Source organism: Panthera uncia, chromosome C2 (genome assembly GCF_023721935.1).
Source record: "Panthera uncia isolate 11264 chromosome C2, Puncia_PCG_1.0, whole genome shotgun sequence".
Lineage (NCBI taxonomy): Eukaryota > Metazoa > Chordata > Mammalia > Carnivora > Felidae > Panthera > Panthera uncia.
The window spans coordinates 69,914,481-69,933,983 of record NC_064810.1 but is presented as its reverse complement, the minus strand read 5'-3'; the positions used below and the strand labels follow the sequence as shown (position 1 = coordinate 69,933,983).

At 35.4% G+C, this 19,503-nt stretch overlaps 1 protein-coding gene across 6 annotated transcripts in view; it reads left to right on the top strand.

The window, feature by feature from the left end:
• The window catches only part of LRCH3 (leucine rich repeats and calponin homology domain containing 3), a 118,280-nt gene that overhangs the window by 36,702 nt on the left and 62,075 nt on the right, over positions 1 to 19,503 (top strand). For all 6 annotated transcript variants that reach the window (XM_049628326.1, XM_049628323.1, XM_049628327.1 and 3 more), the window contains exons 2-4: positions 12,007 to 12,151; positions 14,115 to 14,241; positions 17,092 to 17,197. In XM_049628326.1, the coding sequence (XP_049484283.1) occupies positions 12,007 to 12,151; positions 14,115 to 14,241; positions 17,092 to 17,197 (378 nt within the window). The remainder of the gene's footprint in view (positions 1 to 12,006; positions 12,152 to 14,114; positions 14,242 to 17,091; positions 17,198 to 19,503) is intronic.

Here is a 19,503-nt window from a genome sequence, read left to right as displayed (position 1 = left end):
AGATGGTAATAAATGGTAGAACTAGGACTAAAATCTGGCTGTTATCTGTCTCATTTAAGATAATACTGTTTCTCTAGATTGTATTGTTTCTGGGTACGGTTTTGAAGACTCTTTCATTGACAGGGTATGCGATAAACAGTATTTCAATTCAAGATGAAAGGAAATGCAGTTGATCCTTAAACAACATGAGGCTAAGTTAGGGGAACTGACCCCCAGCACCGTTGAAAATCCATGTCTAACTTTTTTTTTTCCCATGTATAACTTTTGACTCCCCTCTCCATCAAATTTAACTATTAAGCCTCTACTGTTGACTGGAAGCCTTATTAGTAATATAAAATGTTATGTGTTACATACTGTATTCTTATAATAAAGTAATCTAGATTAAAGAAAATGTTAAGAAAATCATAAGAGAAAATACATTTACAGCACCATACTGTAAAAAAAGTCTGCACATAAGTGGACCCACACAGCTCAAACCCATGTTGTCCAAGGGTCAACTATATTATAAGACTTAAATCACAGTTGAGAATGGTCTTTCAAGACTAAATAATTGAGTTTGTTTTTCAAATATTATGTGTAACTGGAATCCATTCTAGGCAGAAATTTGTGGGGGGTTTTCCTGTGTGAACAAAAAGGATCTTCTGAGTTGGCTAATGTCTTGTTTTCTCTGCATTATTTGAAAGGGAAAAATGTGCAATATATTTGAATCATATCTACAAATAAGGAAAGAGAAAAATTAGAAAATTGCAGGAATAAGGGGTTGTGGGAGGGGGATGGGCTAAATGGGTAAGGGGCATTAAGGAATCTACTCCTGAAATTGTTGTTGCACTATATGCTAACTTGGATGTAAATTTAAAAAATAAGTTAAAAATTAAAAAAAAGAAAATTGCAGGAATATACATGTGTGTGTTGCAAATATATGCACATCCTTTCTCATTAAGATTAAATAATATTTGTTGATCTTTGTTGTCATATATTACTTAACTTTAATAGGTTTTACTACAAATAGTCACATGTATTTATGATGATTTGAACCCATTAGGTACCCTTTCTTCCTGTCACAGCAGACTCTAATTGTTCTGCTAGAGCAGAACTAGGATGCCCTTTTCTTTAGCCTTCAATGGCATTTTTTTCACTGCCCTCCAAGCATCACTAACAAGTTCTGGGAGGCCTGCCCCTTGGAGCCACTGCCTGATGCCTCATTTTAAGCCAATTCTAGATGTTTCAAGTTTTTGTTAGAGCAGCACTTAAGTTCCAGGTACTAGTTTCTGTTTTGCTTGTTTATTGCTGTGTAACAGACCACTACAAATCTTAGTGGCTTACAAAACAAAACAAAACAAAACAAAACAAAACAAAACAAAAACAGCAATCATTTATTCTGAAACTTTCCTAGGGGTTGGTGGCTTTCCCTTCTGTCTCCAAATCTAACTTGCCACAGAAATTTCTGTTACACCAGAATGATAATAGCTGCCCCAGAACTGGAACATGGAACGTTGCAAGGTAAACCCGGAACATCTTGTTTTGCTAGAATATGAGGAAATGCTCAAGTAATTGAAGATGGCATATCAAAAGAATACACGAGTTCTCATAATCAAAGCTGGGTCATAATAGATTTTCATTATAATCTGTGAGCCCTTGTAGCAAATAGGACTGTAAATCAATGAGCATATAATTTTTATTAATAGGAAGGGGAATATCACATGTAAGAATATTTTGTATTTGAGAATGGAACAAAGGTCCAATGTTACTATTTTATATAAGTAAAGCACTCTTTTACAGTTGTAACCTACCTCAACTTTTTAAAAATTATCTGTAGTTTGATACACATAATAGTTTTTTCCCTCAGTAGTTGGATTTGATTCATTATGTAAGTACTTACTTGTTTATAAGTAAATTATTTTCAATCCAGGTTATATAATACTTCTTAAAACAAAAATTGTAAAGATAAAATTGTGATTTGGGCTTTTTTTTGCTATTAATTATGTTGTAATCTTACTATAACTAAAGTTCTGTAGATGGGGAGGACAGGATTCCTACCCATTTCTAAGTCAACAATTTTTGTTTTATCCATTATTTGCTTCTTTTTTGAATGAATATTTTATTGAGCACCCTACTATGTGCGATGGCACCAGTAAGCGCCAAGTGTACAGAGTTGAACCAAACAGACATAGTCCCTCTCCTTATAACATAGAAACTCGGGGCGCCTGGGTGGCGCAGTCGGTTAAGCGGCCGACTTCAGCCAGGTCACGATCTCGCGGTCCGTGAGTTCGAGCCCCGCGTCAGGCTCTGGACTGATGGCTCGGAGCCTGGAGCCTGTTTCCGATTCTGTGTCTCCCTCTCTCTCTGCCCCTCCCCCGTTCATGCTCTGTCTCTCTCTGTCCCAAAAATAAATAAAAAACGTTGAAAAAAAAAAAAAGAAAGAAAGAAACTCATTAAATATTTGCTGTGTGAATCTAGAGTGATTATTCTTATATACCCCCTCCATTAATATTGAGGATGCTTTTTACTATTTTTTTAGGCTTTTTCTTTAACGTATTATTTTAAAACTTACAGTATCCCTGAGGTGAATTTGACATTGAGGGTAAGATTTTTATAAATATGGGAAATAATTAGGCATTTTATTGTAAATGATATGCCTTAGAACATTTTTCTTTCTTTCTTTTCTTTTTTTTTTTTTTAAATTTTTAAATGTTTATTTGTTTTTGAGAGAGAGAGAGGGAGACACAGAATCCAAAGCAGGCTCCAGGCCTGAGCTGTCAGCACAGAGCCCGACATGGGACTCAAACTCACAGACTGTGAGATCTTGACCTGAGCCAAAGTCAGACACTTAACCAATTGAGCCACCCAGGCACTCTGCCTTAGAACATTTTTCACTTGAAACATTTATTTTAGTTAATTGAAACTTCCATGATTTATCCCTTACGCCAAACATTTTCTTATATTTCTATCAGGCCAAAATAGGCCTTTTATGCTTTGCTCAACTGAATAATACATCCAAGGGCTGTGCCAAAGAGTGGTATAGTTGTTGGCTCATGTCACAAGTGTTAGAAGAAAAGATAATGTCTGGTGAAAGACCAAGGCCGCATTCAGGATATGATACATAGAAGTAACTTAATAGCTTAATTGCAACATTGTTTATTATCCAGTTTGTGACTTTTCACAATACTTGGCAAATATCAGTTGAGTTTGCAGTCTTGAAAATAACCTAGGATTGACTATGGAGACACAGAGATGGAAGCTTAGGAGGCTTGTGTGACAATAACTTGTATGTGTGAAATCAAAAGCTTAGTCTAGTGACGCAAAGATACACTAACCTTTGTGCTTATTTAACCTCACTGAAAGATAAGGAAATTGTTTTAAACATTTTAATGTAAATCATTAAACAAATGTTTTCTTTTAAACAAAACTTTTCTTTTAAAAGTAGGGTATATTAAATGCAACATTACTTCTTTTTGGTGACCAAAGGTAATAAATCATTGTATTGTACTCTGTTACATTTTCTTGCCTACTACAATTCCATATAATTTGGGGAGTTTGGTTATTTGTTTTACTGTGTTGCTCTCAACCCAAGGAAGCTGGATTTATGTATGCCTTTTTGTGTTTTATAGTATATGAAGTAATTTTCCATGCACTGTTTTATTTGATTCTTAGATTAATCTCAAGAGGCAGTGACAAAGGTGATAAACAGAAACGGATGGATTTAAGATACATTTGGATCAAGAAACTGATAGTGTTTGTTGATAGGATTAGATTGGGAAAAAGAAAAAGTATGATTCCAGAATTCTGACTTAGGCAGCTGGATAGACAAAAGCATTTCCATCATGAAATAGAAAATAATTGGAAAAGCAATATATTTGCATATATTAGCATTTCTTTGGCATTATTGTATAAAGATAGTTCTCAAAGCTAAGAAATCTTTTTTCCCTCTACAGAAAAACATGAGGTAATTTTGAAGCATTTGGTTTATATACAGACTCAGGACACTGCCTATAAATGAGATTTTCCTACATTAGTCATTAAGTCAAATGTGGTTAAATTTTGTATGCGTATTTTGCTAGTTTGAACTTTAATGATTAATCAAGGACTACATCTCAGAAATAACATGACCCTTTTAAAAATCCAGATACATTGGGTAATTATGTTAAATATAGTGTCTTTCAGTTAAAAGGTAAAGATTGTCAGGCAATAAAAAGAAAGCAAAATCTGTCTGTGTGCTGTTTATAAGAAACATATTCAAAAATTTTTAAGTTTATTTATTTTGAGAGAAGAGAATGAGTGGGGGAGGGGCAGAGAGAGAGGGACAGAGAAAGAATCCCAAGCAGGCTCTGTACTGATGTGGGATTTGATCTCATGAACTGTGAGATCATAACCTGAGCCAAAACCAAGAGCCAGACCAGCTTAACCAACTGAGCCACCCCAAATGCCCCAAGAAACATATTCAAAACATAATGATCCATAAGGGTTGAAATTAAAGAATAGGAAAAAGATACTCTGTTGGGGTGCCTGGGTAGCTCAGTCAGTTAAATGCCCGGCTCTTGATTTCAGCTCAGGTCATGATGTCAGGGTTGTGGGATCAAGCCCCATGTCAGGTCTGCTCTGGGTCTGGAGCCTGCTTGGTATTCTCTCTCTCTCTCTCTCCCTCTCCCTCTGCCCCTACCCTGCTCACTCTCTCTCTCAAAATAAGTAATTTTTTTTAAAGAAAAAGATACTCTATAGATATATTAACTATTAGTTTTCCATGCTATATAACAAATTATCACAAACTTAGCAGCTTCAGGAACTTAATGGTTACTTTGGATCAGGAGTCCAGGCACAGCATAGCTAGATCTGCAGCAGGGCTTCAATCAAGGTGTTGTAGGGGTGAGTTCTCATCTGGAGGCTTGACTGGGGAAGGACCTGCTTCCAGGCTCCTTCAGGCTATTGGCAGAATTTGTTTCCTTTCATTGGTAGAATTCATGCTAGCTTGCCTCTTCAAAGCTGGCAACAGAGAGAGACAGATACACCCACAGAAAAGACATCATCACCTTTGCACTATTCTGTGAATTAAAGGCAAGTCTAACCAATGAAGTATAGTTGATTTTTTTTTTAAGATTATTTTTTAAAGCATGTTTAAAATTTTTTAATGTTTATTTTTGAGAGAGAGAGAGAGAGAGAGAGAGAGAGAGTGAGCAGGAGACGGCAGAGAGGGAGACAGAATCTGAAGCAGGCTCCAGGCTCTGAGCTATCAGCACAGAACCCTACGTGGGGCTCAACTCGTGAACTATGATATCATGACCTGAGCTGAAGTCAGATGCTTAACCAACTGAGCCACCCAGGCACCCCAGAAAGATTTTTTTTTAATGTTTATATATTTTTTGAGAGAGAGACAGAGCGTGAGTAGGGGAGGGGCAGAGAGAGAGGGAGACACAGAACCTGAAGTAGGCTCCAGGCTGAGCTGTCAGCGCAAAGCTTGACAGGTGGCTTGAACTCACAAACCGTGAAATCATGACCTAAGGTGAAATCAGATGCTTAACCAACTGAGCCACCCAGGTGCCCCAGTACAGTTGATTTTTAACAATATGGGTTTGAATTGCATAGGTCCACTTATACAGATTTTTTTTTAATGTATTTACTTATCTTTGAAAGAGTGAAAGTGAGCACTAGTGGAGGAGGGGCAGAGAGAAAAACAGAGAGAGAGAGAGAGAGAGAGAGAGAGAGAGAGAATTTCAGTCAGGCTCTGCGCTGTTAGTACCTGTCACGTGAGGCTTTAATTCACAAACCATGAGATCATGACCCGAGCCGAAATCAACAGATCCTTAACTGACTGAGCCATCTACGTGCCCCCTACAGATTTTTTTTATAGTATGATACTATAAGTGTATTTTCCTTATGATTTTCCTAACATTTTCTTTTCTCTAACTTACTTTATTGCAAGAATACAATATATAATACAACATAAACTTTTGTGTTAATTGACTATACTACAGGTAAGGCTTCTGGTCAACAGTAGGCTGTTAGCAGTTAAATTTTGAGGGAGTCAAAAGTTATACCTGGTTTTCAACTCTGGGGGGGGGGGGGCTTGGTGTTCCTAACCCCCACACCGTGCAAGGGTCAACTGTGTATTGGTTACTTATGAAGCCCCACCCACACTCAAGTGGATGGAGTATTATACAAGGGCATAAACAATGGGAGTCACGTTAAAGGCAGTCCACCAAACCAACCAAATGAAAGATTTCAAACAAAGAACGGTACTAGGAATAAAAGAGGTAACTTAACAGTTATAAAAATTTGATTTACCAGAAAGATTTGATAATTTAAAACTTTGTAGGAACCTAATAACAAAACCCCAAAATATATCAAGAAAAGTTTAAAGAATTACAGAGAAATAGACAAGATACCAGTAGTAACTGAAGACTGTAATATGCCCCTCTCAGCGGTTGATACAAACACTGACCAAAAAAAGTAAAGATGAGCCTTGAACAATGCAACCAAACAAATAGGACCTAATAGATATAAGTAGAACATTATGTCCAATGTAGAATACACATTATTTTCAGACTCACATAGAATATTTATAAAAATGGACCATATGCTGATCCATAGAGAAAATGCAAAGAAATAGCAAAGGATTGAAATAACATAATAACTTACCATAATGAAGTTGTTAGAAATCAACAAAAAGATCATTAGAGTATCCTTTCAGGTTTAGAAATTAAGGAATGCATTTCTAACAGAATGAGACAAAGAAGAAATCATAATGGAAATTATAGAAAATATTTTCTAATCTAATATCCTAATAAAATATATATTCTCATTCAGCTAAAGCAGCACTTGAAGGGAATTTTATATATAGGTTTAAATGTATATATTTGAAAAGAACTATCTAAAAATTAATAGGCTAAGCATCCATCTCAATAAATTAAGAAAAGAATAGCATAACCCCTCCTCTAAATAACAAAGTGATAAAAATAGAAATATTTTACCAATACAGAAATTATACAATGAATAGGGTTAACAAAGCCAAAGTTGATACTTTAAAAACACTAATGAGGTTTTCAAATCATTGGTGAGATTGATCAAGAAAGAAGGTACAAAATCCGAAGTCAGAAAAGAAAATAGAAGACATTCCTGCAGATGCTATAAACATTAAGAAAAAGAAAAGAGGATATTATAAATAACTTTTTGCTAATGAAATAGAAAATTCTGATGAAAATAGGAAACTCCTAGATTCCAATAACTTAAAATTGATTCAAGAAGATTTATAAAACCTAAATAGTCCTGGAAGTATTAAAGACATTCAGTCAGTTGTGAAAAGTCTTAAGACTTTTTTTTTTAACGTTTATTTATTTTTGAGACAGAGAGAGATAGAGCATGAACGGGGGAGGGGCAGAGAGAGAGGGAGACATGGAATTGGAAGCAGGCTCCAGGCTCTGAGCCATCAGCCCAGAGCCTGATGGGGGGCTCGAACTCACGGACCGCGAGATTGTGACCTGAGCCAAAGTCGGACGCTTAACCGACTGAGCCACCCAGGCCGCCCCTCTTTTAAGACTTTTAAGGAAAACTGTAGGGCCATATAGTTCTATGAATAAATTCTAACAAGCTTCTTAAAAGGAAATAATTTGAGGGGTGCCTGGCCTGCTTAGTTGTTAGAGCGTACCAACTCTTGTATCTTGAGGTCATGAGTTTGAGACTTTTTTAAGAGATTACTTAAAAAAAAAAAAAAAGGAAAAAGAAAAAGAATTTGAAACCTATGTAAACGCTTTTAGTCAATAAAAAGGAGGGAATATTCCCAAACTAAATTTTATGAGACCAGACAACCTGGATATCAAACCTTGACAAAGTTAGTATTAGAGGGCGCCTTGGTGGCTCAGCTGGTTAAGCATCTGACTTTGGCTCAGGTCATGATCTTGTAGTGCATGGGTTCGAGCCCCACATCACGCTGGCTGCAGTTTGCTTTGCCTCCTCCATCTCCCCTCTCTCTGCCCCTCCCCCATGTATGCATACTTTCCCTCTCTCTCGAAAATGAACATTAAATTAAAAACTTAGTATGAGAAAATAAATGCTCCAGAGTATTATTATGAGTATTTATGATTATATATGCAAAAATCTTAAACCAAATATTAATGAACTGAGTCCAATTAATAAAGAGGATAAAACACCTTTATTATAAATTAATAAATATTATTAAATTAATAAAAAGGATAAAATAAAAAAGACTAAATTGAGTTTATCTCTGCAATGCAAGAATTAATGTTCAAAAGCCAATCTAATTTCACATTAATGGAATAAAATTTTAATGAGAAGGACAGAAATCAGGTCTACCCTAATGGAATAAAAGAACAGTGAAATAAAGGAGTAAAATTAATTCCATATTAATAGAAGAAAAGGTAAAAATCCCATGATCATCTCAATAGATGAAGGAAAAGAGATTGATGAAAATTCAACATTTGTTACTTATAAAAACTCTTAGTAAGCTAGGAATAGAAAGGAATTTCCTTAATCTGATAAGGAATATCTACTGAAAATCTTTGAAATTAGGAACAAGACAAAATACCTTCTATTACCACTTTTATTCAACATTATACTGGAGGTCCTAGTCAGCATTGTAAGGGAATTCAATAAGGAAGTTAGTAAATAAATAAATATCAGAAAGGCAAAAGCAAGCTTTCGGTATTCATAAAACCATGTAATTACAGATCTAGAACTATCCAAAAGAATCTACAAGGAAATTACATCAACTAAAAGAAATGTTTACCAAGAATGCCAGATACATAATCAATATATAAAAATCAATTTTATTAGTAACTAATGGTTAGAAAACAAAGTTTTAAAAATATATATCATTTATAAAATAATAAGAACCTGGGAATCAAGCAAGTAAACGATGTATAAAACCTTTGTGAGAAAAATCACAATGTCACAAGGTTCAATGACAAATTAAAGAAGGCTTTAATTAATTAGTGGAGATGTTCGTGGATTGAAGATGTTCATGGATGTTATTTCTTCCCAAATTGATGTTGGATTTAGTGCCATCTCAGTAAAAATTTCAACAAGTGCTTTCATGAAATTAAACAAGCCCATTCTAAAATTTATAAGGAGATGCAAAAGACCTAGAAAGCCAAGACATACTTGAAGAACTGCAAAGTGGTAGGAATACCTTAGCAGTTTAGGAATAGGTCACGTGACGCTAGATGTCAAGAATTATTGTAAAGCTATAATAATTAAGATTGAATAATAGTGACATAAAGATGGACAAGTTGTGCAGTGGATTAGAGAGCCTGCAGACAAACCCACAGACACATGATCTATGACAAAGGTGTTATTGGCAAATAATGAGATGGAAGATGGTCTTTGCAGTAACCGTCACTGGGATAAATGGGCATCCCTGTAGCAAGAATTAAAATTGGCCTCCAACCTCACATCATACTAGAAAATAAATTCCTAGTAGATTAAATGTGATGGTCAAACTCTAAAACTTTTAGAAGAAAATATCTTTTTAAACTTAGAGTAGGGCAGGTTTTCTTTTAAAACAGTAAAAACCACCAACCATAAAGGAAAAGATTAATAAAAAATTGTACTCTGTTAAAGACCGTCATCAAAGATACCACAAAGACCATGAAACTTCAAACCACAGAGTGGGGTAAGTTATTTGCAACACATAAATTGATACCAGATTCATACTCAGAATTTATAAAGATCTCCAACAAACCAAAAGACTTTAGGAGAAAAGATATCTAGATGACCAAGACCATATGAAAAGCTGTTGTACCTCATTAATAATCAAGGAAATGAAAATTTAAATCACAATGAAATGCCACAGTGTGAAAATCCTTAAAACATAATAAACATTAAAACATCTCATAACAACAAGGATTGGCAAGGATGTGAGGCCACAAGAACTCTTTCACACTGCTGGTAAATGTGTAAATTGGTACAACCACTTTGGAAAACAGTTTGTCATTCTCTTGTGAAGTTGAAGATCCATGTATCTTATTACACAGCACTTCACTCCTAGATATTTATCTAGATCAGTATGTAATTGAAATGTTCATCAGTAGTAGAATAAATAAATAAATTGTGGCATGTTCATATAGTAGAAAGCTATGAAGGACAGTGAAATGAAGGATACAATTTACATGAGTGAATCTTGATGTGGGGCCATGAGCAAATGGTCAAGAAAGAATTCTTGAGACATTCTCAGTGCAAAAAGGTGCTTTTATTATAGTGTGGGGACAGGGCCCATGGGCAGAAAGAGCTACACTTTTGCTATATGAACCTGGTGGTTATAGGCTTAGTGTTCAAGGGTCAGGGAATATGCAGGGAGTATTAGATAATAAATATCTTCTTTGAATTTCTACTTATAAAACTACTTTTGCAAGATTTCTCTGGTGCTTATCGTTCAGCTCAATATTAACTATCTGTGAGATGTACAGATGCCTATACCTAGCCAAGTATTATTCACATGTTTATGGTGAATGCAAGATACTTGTGGATATGCAGGAACTCAGGTCCTCCATTTAGGAAAAGCTTTCAGTAAAGGATTCTCACCAAATAATTGCAAACAGAGACTTTAAGATTGGGCAGAAGAAGAGAAAAACAGTGGTAAGCAAATGAATCTCACAGTATATTTAACGAAATCTAAATGATAATGATAGAGTGACTGTATTTCAGCACATTCCTTTGTCTTCAGCACTTCCTGAAAGTTTGCAAACGCTTGATTAGACGCAGGTTCTGTCCTTCTGGCAAGACCACAAATGATGTTCTCTTCTTCTACAGGGAGGCATACAACTTCTGATTGTCATTGTTTTTAATTTTTTTTTTAATGTTTATTTTAGAGACAGAGTGTGAGTGGAGGGAGGGGCAGAGAGAGAGAGAGAGAGAGAGACAGAATCTGAAACAGGCTTCAGGCTCTGAGCTGTCAGCACAGAGCTCGAGGGGGGGCTTGAACGCTCTGAATGCAAGATCTTGACCTGAGCTGAAGTCAGATACTTCAACTGACTGAGCAACCCAGGCGCCCCTTGTAAAGATAGCCATTAATACACAATTCTAAACTTTTGTTTTGTTTTTGTTTTTGTTTTTGAAAGAGAAGGAGAGGGAGGGCCAGAGAGAATCTCAAGCAGGCTCCACACTGTCAACAAAGAGCCGGACATGGGGACTTGATCCCACAAACTGTGAGGTCATGACCCTAGCCGAAATTAAGAGTTGGACACTTAACCAACTGATCCACCCAGGTGCCCCAATACCCAATTCTAGATTCTATCATTACTTTTCATTTATAGCTAGAACACTTACACAAAGGTGCCTCTCTTCATCTGTTTGGTTTACTCAGTGGTACAGTTCGTATAGGGAAGGCGAGATAAATGTTTGATTTTTTCCCCTAAATCAGTTTACAAGATAATGAATTGGTTCTCTATTATCTTTTGGTGTGGGAGGTGGGAGAGAGATATCATTATAAACTAGTATTATTCAATATATGTGATAGATTTGAGTCCTTTGCAAGTATTATCCTTATTGAAGCTCAAATTGTCTCATCTTTGGCCAGTTGGAGCAAAAAATGGTTCCTGAATCCTTTTGACATGACCCTGATAATCTTTGTAAAGAAAAGGGCAGTATTTTTTGTTCAGTTTTGCTTTGCTTTTCCAAAAACCTCAGAATGTTTCTGTGCTTTTGAGAAGGTGGATTTTAGGGATCCATTGTTTCCTAGGATATTTGATACTTAGTATGATCTTTGGTGTAACTGTAGGCAGATGTGCCTCAGAATTTGTGTTACTTGCAAAAAATAATGGTTTTATTTTTTTCAGTATATGTGGAGATTCAAAAAGAATCAGTATTTCCCGGAAAAAAGATGTAGAGGCATATATTAAAATGTTTTTTTCAATAGATTAATAAGTATATGAATGTTTACTCTGGACGAGTCTCTACAGTGGGAACTCTTGGGAATTCAAACAATCATGAAACCTGCTTATTTACCTAACATTTCAATAAAATAAGTTCCATGTAAAATAATATACATTATTTTTCTTTCAGATCTGTCACGAAATCGCCTCTCAGAAATTCCCATAGAAGCATGTCATTTCGTTTCTCTTGAGAATCTCAACTTATACCAAAATTGTATTCGGTATATACCAGAAGCAATTCTAAACCTACAAGCTCTAACATTCTTAAATATTAGGTAAGGATGTTGTTTTTGTTGTTGTTGTTTCTTCTTCTTTTTCTTCTCCTCTTCCTCTTCTTCCTCCTCCTCCTCCTCCTTTTTTCTTCTTCTTTTTTGATTTTTGGTTTCATGTGGTCTTTTTAGTTCTCTCTTGGCTTTCACTAAAATTTACATTATCTGTTCATATCTGCAGTATCAATACATGTTCCTAGGCTGAATTAACAATATTTCCTATGTCCTCCTTGTTTCTCCCTTTGTCTTTAGCTTTGTAACTATAAATGTCATTAGTCTGATAAGATTGCAACAGTCTTATGACTGTGGTTCTCCAGTTAGATTTTCAAATAAGCTTTATCAAATGAGGATAGTAGATCTGAAAGTACTTTCATTCTTGTGATTATTTATTTTTGTATACTGAGTTCTGAATGTGTAAATGCATTTATTTGACTCATTTCCATTTTTTTATATCTTAGAAGACTTTTTTTTTCATTATAAAAGTTATAAATGTTCATTGGAGAAAATGAGCAAATGTAGAGAGGTATAAAAGATATTCATCAAAATGTTGTATCTGAGTTTTTTAATTATAGGTGATATTTTCCTTTTTCTCCAGGCTTTTAGTCAAATTTTTAAGTGAGTTTTTCCCCTTGTCATGAAATACTCAGGAAATATTTTTATATGTAAACATTTTATTGTATTGTTTATATACTTCTAAAACTCGTTTTCCCTCTTGGATATTTAGTTTATTTCAGTTTTTTGCCATGCTAAAAGTAGTATTAACAGAGGCTCTGATATGTAAATGTTTATTTTTCTCTTTCCTTAAGATAAATGTCTAGAAATAGAATTATTTAAAGTTTTAAAGGCTGATGATCTATGCTAGTAAAATCAGCAAAAGATTTTGAAAATGGGGCCAATTGACCCTAGAGAGTAAAAAGTTAAATCTATAAAAGTAATATTTTAACTTACTTTTATCCTAATGATAGATGTGTACTTTTAGCTCTGGTTTGCATATTTTTATATAAATAAAAGATTTCTATACGTCAGCTGACATATATTTGAAATCATAATCTGTCACTATAGAACTATATTTGAATCATTTATGTACATTTGATTATAATGTATGTAATGATGAGAGAAGTAGATTGATTACAACTACTTTTATGTTTGTAACCCTTTTTTAGAAGGAAGGGGAGAGGATGATAGTCATCTATCCTTTTTTTTAATGTTTATTTAATATTTATTTAATATTTGAGAGAGACAGAGACAGAGCATGAGCAGGGGAGGGGCAGAGAGAGAGGGAGACACAGAATCTGAAGCAGGCTCCAGGCTCTGAGCTGTCAGCACAGCTGACGGGGCTCGAACTCAAGAACTGTGAGATCATGACCTGAGCCGAAGTCGGACGCTTAACCGACTGAGCCACCCAGGTGCCACTACCTTATTTTTTTTTTAATGTTTGTTTATTTATTTTGAGAGGTGGGGGAGTGGGGGGAGTGAATCCCAAGCAGGCTCCATACTCAGTGCAGAGCCTGATGTGGAGCTTGATCTCACCAACCATAAGATCATGATCTGATCCAAAATCAAGGGTCAGACACTTAACTGACTGAGCCACCCAGGTGCCCCTACCGTATTTTTAAATTACTTTATCTTACATAAAATTAACTTGAATAAAGTAATAATATGTGTATATGTAGCACATCATTATAGAAAGGAGTTTTATGGTACAGGGCCCTGTAGGATAGGTAGATAAGGATTAAAATCCTCAATTTACAGATGAGGAATCTATAAAAAGCAGGTAAGTTAAATATCATGCCTAAAACCACAAAGCTGGTAAGTGAGGAAATGGAGGCTAGAACCCAAATCTAATACCCTGTTTGCTCCTTCCATGACTTAATGTTTGTCACTTTACTGAGTATAGGTTGGGAAAGATGAAAATTTTTTTCTTGAATGGTGGGTTCTAATTATTTTCTTTTTCTACTTACCCATTTAGTCGGAACCAGCTGTCAACATTGCCAGTACATTTGTGTAATTTACCATTGAAAGTCTTAATTGCTAGTAATAACAAATTGGTGTCACTTCCGGAAGAAATTGGACATCTCAGACATTTAACAGAACTTGTAAGTTAATATTTTACTTTTTTATTGCTCCACATGTATGTGTATCCATAGTCATACCATTTTCTGTTTTGTAGTAAGGAAAGATTCAAAATTAAGGTGTCTTTTTGAGTTTTTCCAGGTATCAGTAGTGAAGTTTTGCTGGCTGATCAGTACTGAAATGCTTCAGCACAGAGTTAAGCAAGAACTGAAAGTACAAGTCTAATAGGCCCACGGGGAATGGGACAAAGTCATCAGATTAAACTCTAACCAATATTAAGTGATTTCTATGCTAATAAGCTTTTGAGATATGAGTTAATAATGCATTTAGATTTTTCACATTAAATCTCAATAGCGTCAGTGTTCTGATTTGGGGTGAGCCCCTCTCGGGGACTGGGCACCGCAAAGATCAGGCTTATTTTTTTTGGCCTTACATGCTATCTCTAGCACCTAGCTCCCTCTCTAAAGTAAGCTATTCTTTACTGCCTTCTGTTTTCTAAGAAGCTTAATTTTGATGAACCACTCCTTGTTACTCTTTAGTACTTATGTCCTGGGCATGGCAATGAGACTTTTCCCATTTAATCACCATAGTAACATTATGAATTAGGTATAATACTTATCGTCATATTACAGCTGAAGAAACTAGCACTTAGATAGGTTAAGTAATTTGCCCAAGGTTCCATAACTGAGGTAGAATTTTAAACCAATCTACCTTAACTCCAGAGCCCACGTTTCATATTTCTGAAATGGTCCAATACAGTTATGTCCATTGAGATTTGGGAGGATCATCCCATGTAGGTTTATTAACAAAGATAGACATCATGAACAAAAAAATACATGTACAATTTAACTGGACCACACAGTAGCTCTCTCTTTTTTTCAGGTGGATTATGAATGTAAACAGTCACATGTAAAAATTCACAAATATGTTAAATCTGGAGTCTAGATACTAGACTACTATTTATTTACAGGCAGTTAGATCTAGGAAATAAAGTCAAAAATGTATGTTTGTTTATTCAGAACCTGGTTATTTTTTTTATTTTATTAAAATAATTTTTTTTAATGAGCTCTTGATTCCCACTCAGTGGAACCTGTTCTTACAACATCTATTGCTTCTTTCTTTTATTTCCCCCTTTTATTTAAGTTTATTTTATTTTATTTTTTTAGTAATCTCTACACCCAATGTGGGGCTTGAACTTATGACCCTGAGATCAAGAGTCTCATGCTCCTCTGACTGAACCAGCCAGGCGCCCCTGTTTCCCTTCATTTTTAAGTGAGAGTAAACCTCTATCTTTCAAGATACACATTTTCCAAGAGAAATATTATAAATTACTGTTGTCTTCTGGCTCGGCTCAATTTTCCCTATCCTTTCAACCTCTTTCCTTTTAACTTTGCTGCTCAGAGCATTGGAACAAAAAATACAGCTACTGATTCTACTTCAGTCATTAATTGGTAAGAAAAGTAAAAATAATATTATTTTCTCTAAGAATATTATGGGAAAATTTTAAAATAATGTTTGAAGTTTTTGGCAAGTGGTCTTTTCTAATAGTTAAGTCTATTAATATTTTCTTTTTACTCATATACTAGAGGAGTTTTAAGTGTTAATATGGCATCTTGGAGCTTTTATTAACCTAGACAACTTCCTACTGTTCCCCATGGATTTGTACATTTTCGTGGCTTGTCTCAGAGTTATGGAATTCTGAATTTGTCAGTCTTGGAATCTGTAGTCAGCCTCTTTTCAGAATCTGTTATCAAACTGTTGACCAAGATACCGGAAGGCTTACATAATACATGTCTTGGTACCAACTTGATCAAATGCCAATAGGGCAGTATCTATTTTTTCCGTAGCCTATGAGTTATGTGTCCTTTACTATTTTCCCCTCACTTTCAGTTTCATAAAGAATGATTTGAGGGGCGCCTGGGTGGCGCAGTCAGTTAAGCGTCCGACTTCAGCCGGGTCACGATCTCACGGTCCGTGAGTTCGAGCCCCGCGTCAGGCTCTGGGCTGATGGCTCGGAGCCTGGAGCCTGTTTCCGATTCTGTGTCTCCCTCTCTCTCTGCCCCTCCCCCGTTCATGCTCTGTCTCTCTCTGTCCCAAAAATAAATAAAAAACGTTGAAAAAAAAATTAAAAAAAAAAAAAAAAGAATGATTTGAGTCATCTTCAGTGCATTTTTATATTCTTGAGCAGGTGAACTGGTATTTTGAAAGTAGGATTTCCTTTCAATTAATTTTATCATTATAATTTTTATCATTGTTTTGCTTTTTTCTTCCAGTCTCATTAAAATACATATAAAATAAAATATTGGGGTGCCTGGGTGGCTCAGTCGGTTGAGCGTCTGACTTCAGCTCAGGTCATGATCTCATGGTTCGTGAGTTTGAGCCCCACATCGGGCTCTGTGGTGATGGCTCAGATCCTGGAGGCTGCTTCAGATTCTGTGTCTCCCTCTCTCTCTGCCCCTCCCCAGCTTGCGCTCTGTCTCTGTCTCTCAAAAATAAATAAATGTAAAAAAAAAATTGTTTTTAATAAAATATTGTCCTAAATAGATGTTTTTATACTTTTTTCTAATTTACTTTTTCACTAGAATTTTCATTTGATCTGATACTAAGCTTCCTGTCCACATCTTAAGTCATTTAATTTTTGTTCTCATAAAATTAATGTAGATTCATCTAATATCTATAAAATCAGGAGCCTATAAGTTTTTAAAACTAAATGCTAGTACAAACTATGGATTTATTCTTGGACATAGAATCATAATTTTTTTCGCAGTTAAGACAGACCATAGGTATTATCTTTATCTAACCTCATTTTACAGATGGTTTAAAGCAGACAAATTAGTAATATTAGAAAAATTCTTTATATCTTTTTGAAATAGGATGTGAGCTGCAATGAAATTCAAACAATACCTTCCCAAGTTGGTAATTTGGAGGCCCTAAGAGACCTTAACGTCAGAAGAAATCACTTACTACGTTTGCCTGAAGGTAAGAAATGGTGAAATAGTTGTTTTATTTTTACTTATTTATTTTTAAAGATTTTGTTTTTAAGTAATCTCTACATCCAACATGGGGCTCGAACTCACAACTCCGAGATCAAGAGTTGCATGCTCTACTGACTGAGCTAGCCAGGTGTCCCGAAATAATTGTTTTATTGTTATTTGTCTTTTTATATTAAAGATCTCTCAGAACTGATAAGTACAAGACAAAAATATGTAAGAGTTACAGCAGGGGCACCTGGGTGGCTCAGTTAAGCATCTGACTCTTGATTTCAGCTCAGCTTATCATCTCACGAGTTTGAGCCCCCTGTCGGGCTCTGTGCTGACAGCATGGAACCTGCTTGGGAATTCTTTGCCTCCCTCACTCTCTGCCCCTCCCCCACTCATGCACATTTTTATCTCTCAAAGCTAAATAAATAAACATTTGGGATAGATAGATAGATAGATAGATAACATCTAGCCAGTATTCAAGATATAATGATTTAATTATTACATGTTTCATTGTGGATTTTAAGTTTATTTATTTTTAGAGAGAGAACAAGCATGTGCAGGGAAGGGGCAGAGAGCAAGGGAGAGAGAGAATCCACCGCAGACTCCACACTAGCAGCACAGACCCTGATATGGTGCTCGAACTCACAAACATGAGATCATGACCTGAGCCGAAATCAAGAGTCAGTTGCTTAACTGACTAAGCCACCCAGTCTAACTTTTAAAAGTTAGATTCTTCAGGGGTGCGCAGGTGGCTCAGTTGGTTAAGCAGCTGATTCTTGGTTTTGGTTCAGGTCACCATCTTGTGGTTTGTGGGTTTGAGCCTCGAGTTAGGCTCTGCACTGATAGTGCAGAACCTGCTTGGGATTCTCTCTCTCTCTGTCCCTCCCCTGCTTGTGCATGCTCTGTCTCTCAAAAATAAACAAACATTAAAAAATAAAATAAAAATTAAAAAAATAAAAGATTCTGCAGTGAAAAATTCTAATAACTATAAACCAGTGATTGTATCTTTAGATCTAGTCAGAATTAAGTAGCAACTCAGGGTAAGTTCCCTGGAAGTTTCAGTAAGCATAACTACTTGAGAGAAATATATCATGTTTCTGATAATGAGATATTTTAGCATAATGAAAAACATTCCTACATTTTGCACTGACTTCAAATGGACTTGACTTGAACTTAATTACTTTATCCTTCCCTGGAAACATTCAGGTAGGGACTAATGAACATTTGGAGGTGATGTGTAGAGTGAATAATGAATGGAGTGAAAGACTGCACTGGGAGGCTGGTTATCTTAGGCTCACTGTAAGCTCTGGTATATGTATTTGAGTGATAAAAATGATTGTACAAATTAGGTATAATTTATAAGCCTTCAAAATATGAATTCACGAAAGAAAAAGCTTTATAAAAGGAAATGAAAATGGGGAGAACTATTATTTTATTAGATCAGAGTATATATTTCTTTAATTTTATTATGGACAATTTCATATATAAATGAGAGCAGTGATTCATCCAACTACAGTAGTTATCAGCTCATGGCAACTCTTGTGTCATCTGTACTCCCATCCACTTTCCCTTAACTCTATCCTTTAGAAGGTATTTTCGTGACATTGGTGCTCTAGGTTCTGCTTTAAAACATGACTTACAGTGTATAGTAAATATTGAATTGACTAATGATGCTTTTGCTTCATTCTAGAATCCAAATGTTAACACCAATATGACCCAATATGATTTTTAGCTCTAACATACTAGTGTAGCTTTGACATCATGGATGTCAAAATGTCTCAGAAAGTGATTTTTCAGTCTACTTTTATACACCCTACTGTAATCACACTAGCCAAAATCCTGCTTAACTTTCCTCTCAGTCGCTTTAGCCTGGTAAACTTTTCACCTTTTATTTTCAGAGCCTTCCTCATTTCCTCTTGGGCCTGCTTTCTACCCTCTCAGGAATGTGAATGAAGGCCCCCAGCAGAGCTGAACAAAATCATGGCACAGACCTTACAACCCCAAATTTCAATCCAAGATTACCCTTCTACTCAGTAGAGTAGTAGTAGGTAGTATGTAGTGGGACTCATCTACTATGTTGATCTTTAAAAGCTTACTAATGCAATAATACTGACTTCATATAAGATCATTTAATGAAAACATTGGGATTTTAGTGAAAATGAAAATTTGGGGTTTTAGATGACAATTGCGGTCTAGTAGTTTTATCATCTAATTTATTTCTCTATCTGATTTTGAAGGTGTATTCCCAAGAAAATGGTGAGTCACACAAATAATTTTAAATGGTTTTATATTAGCTTATCTTAT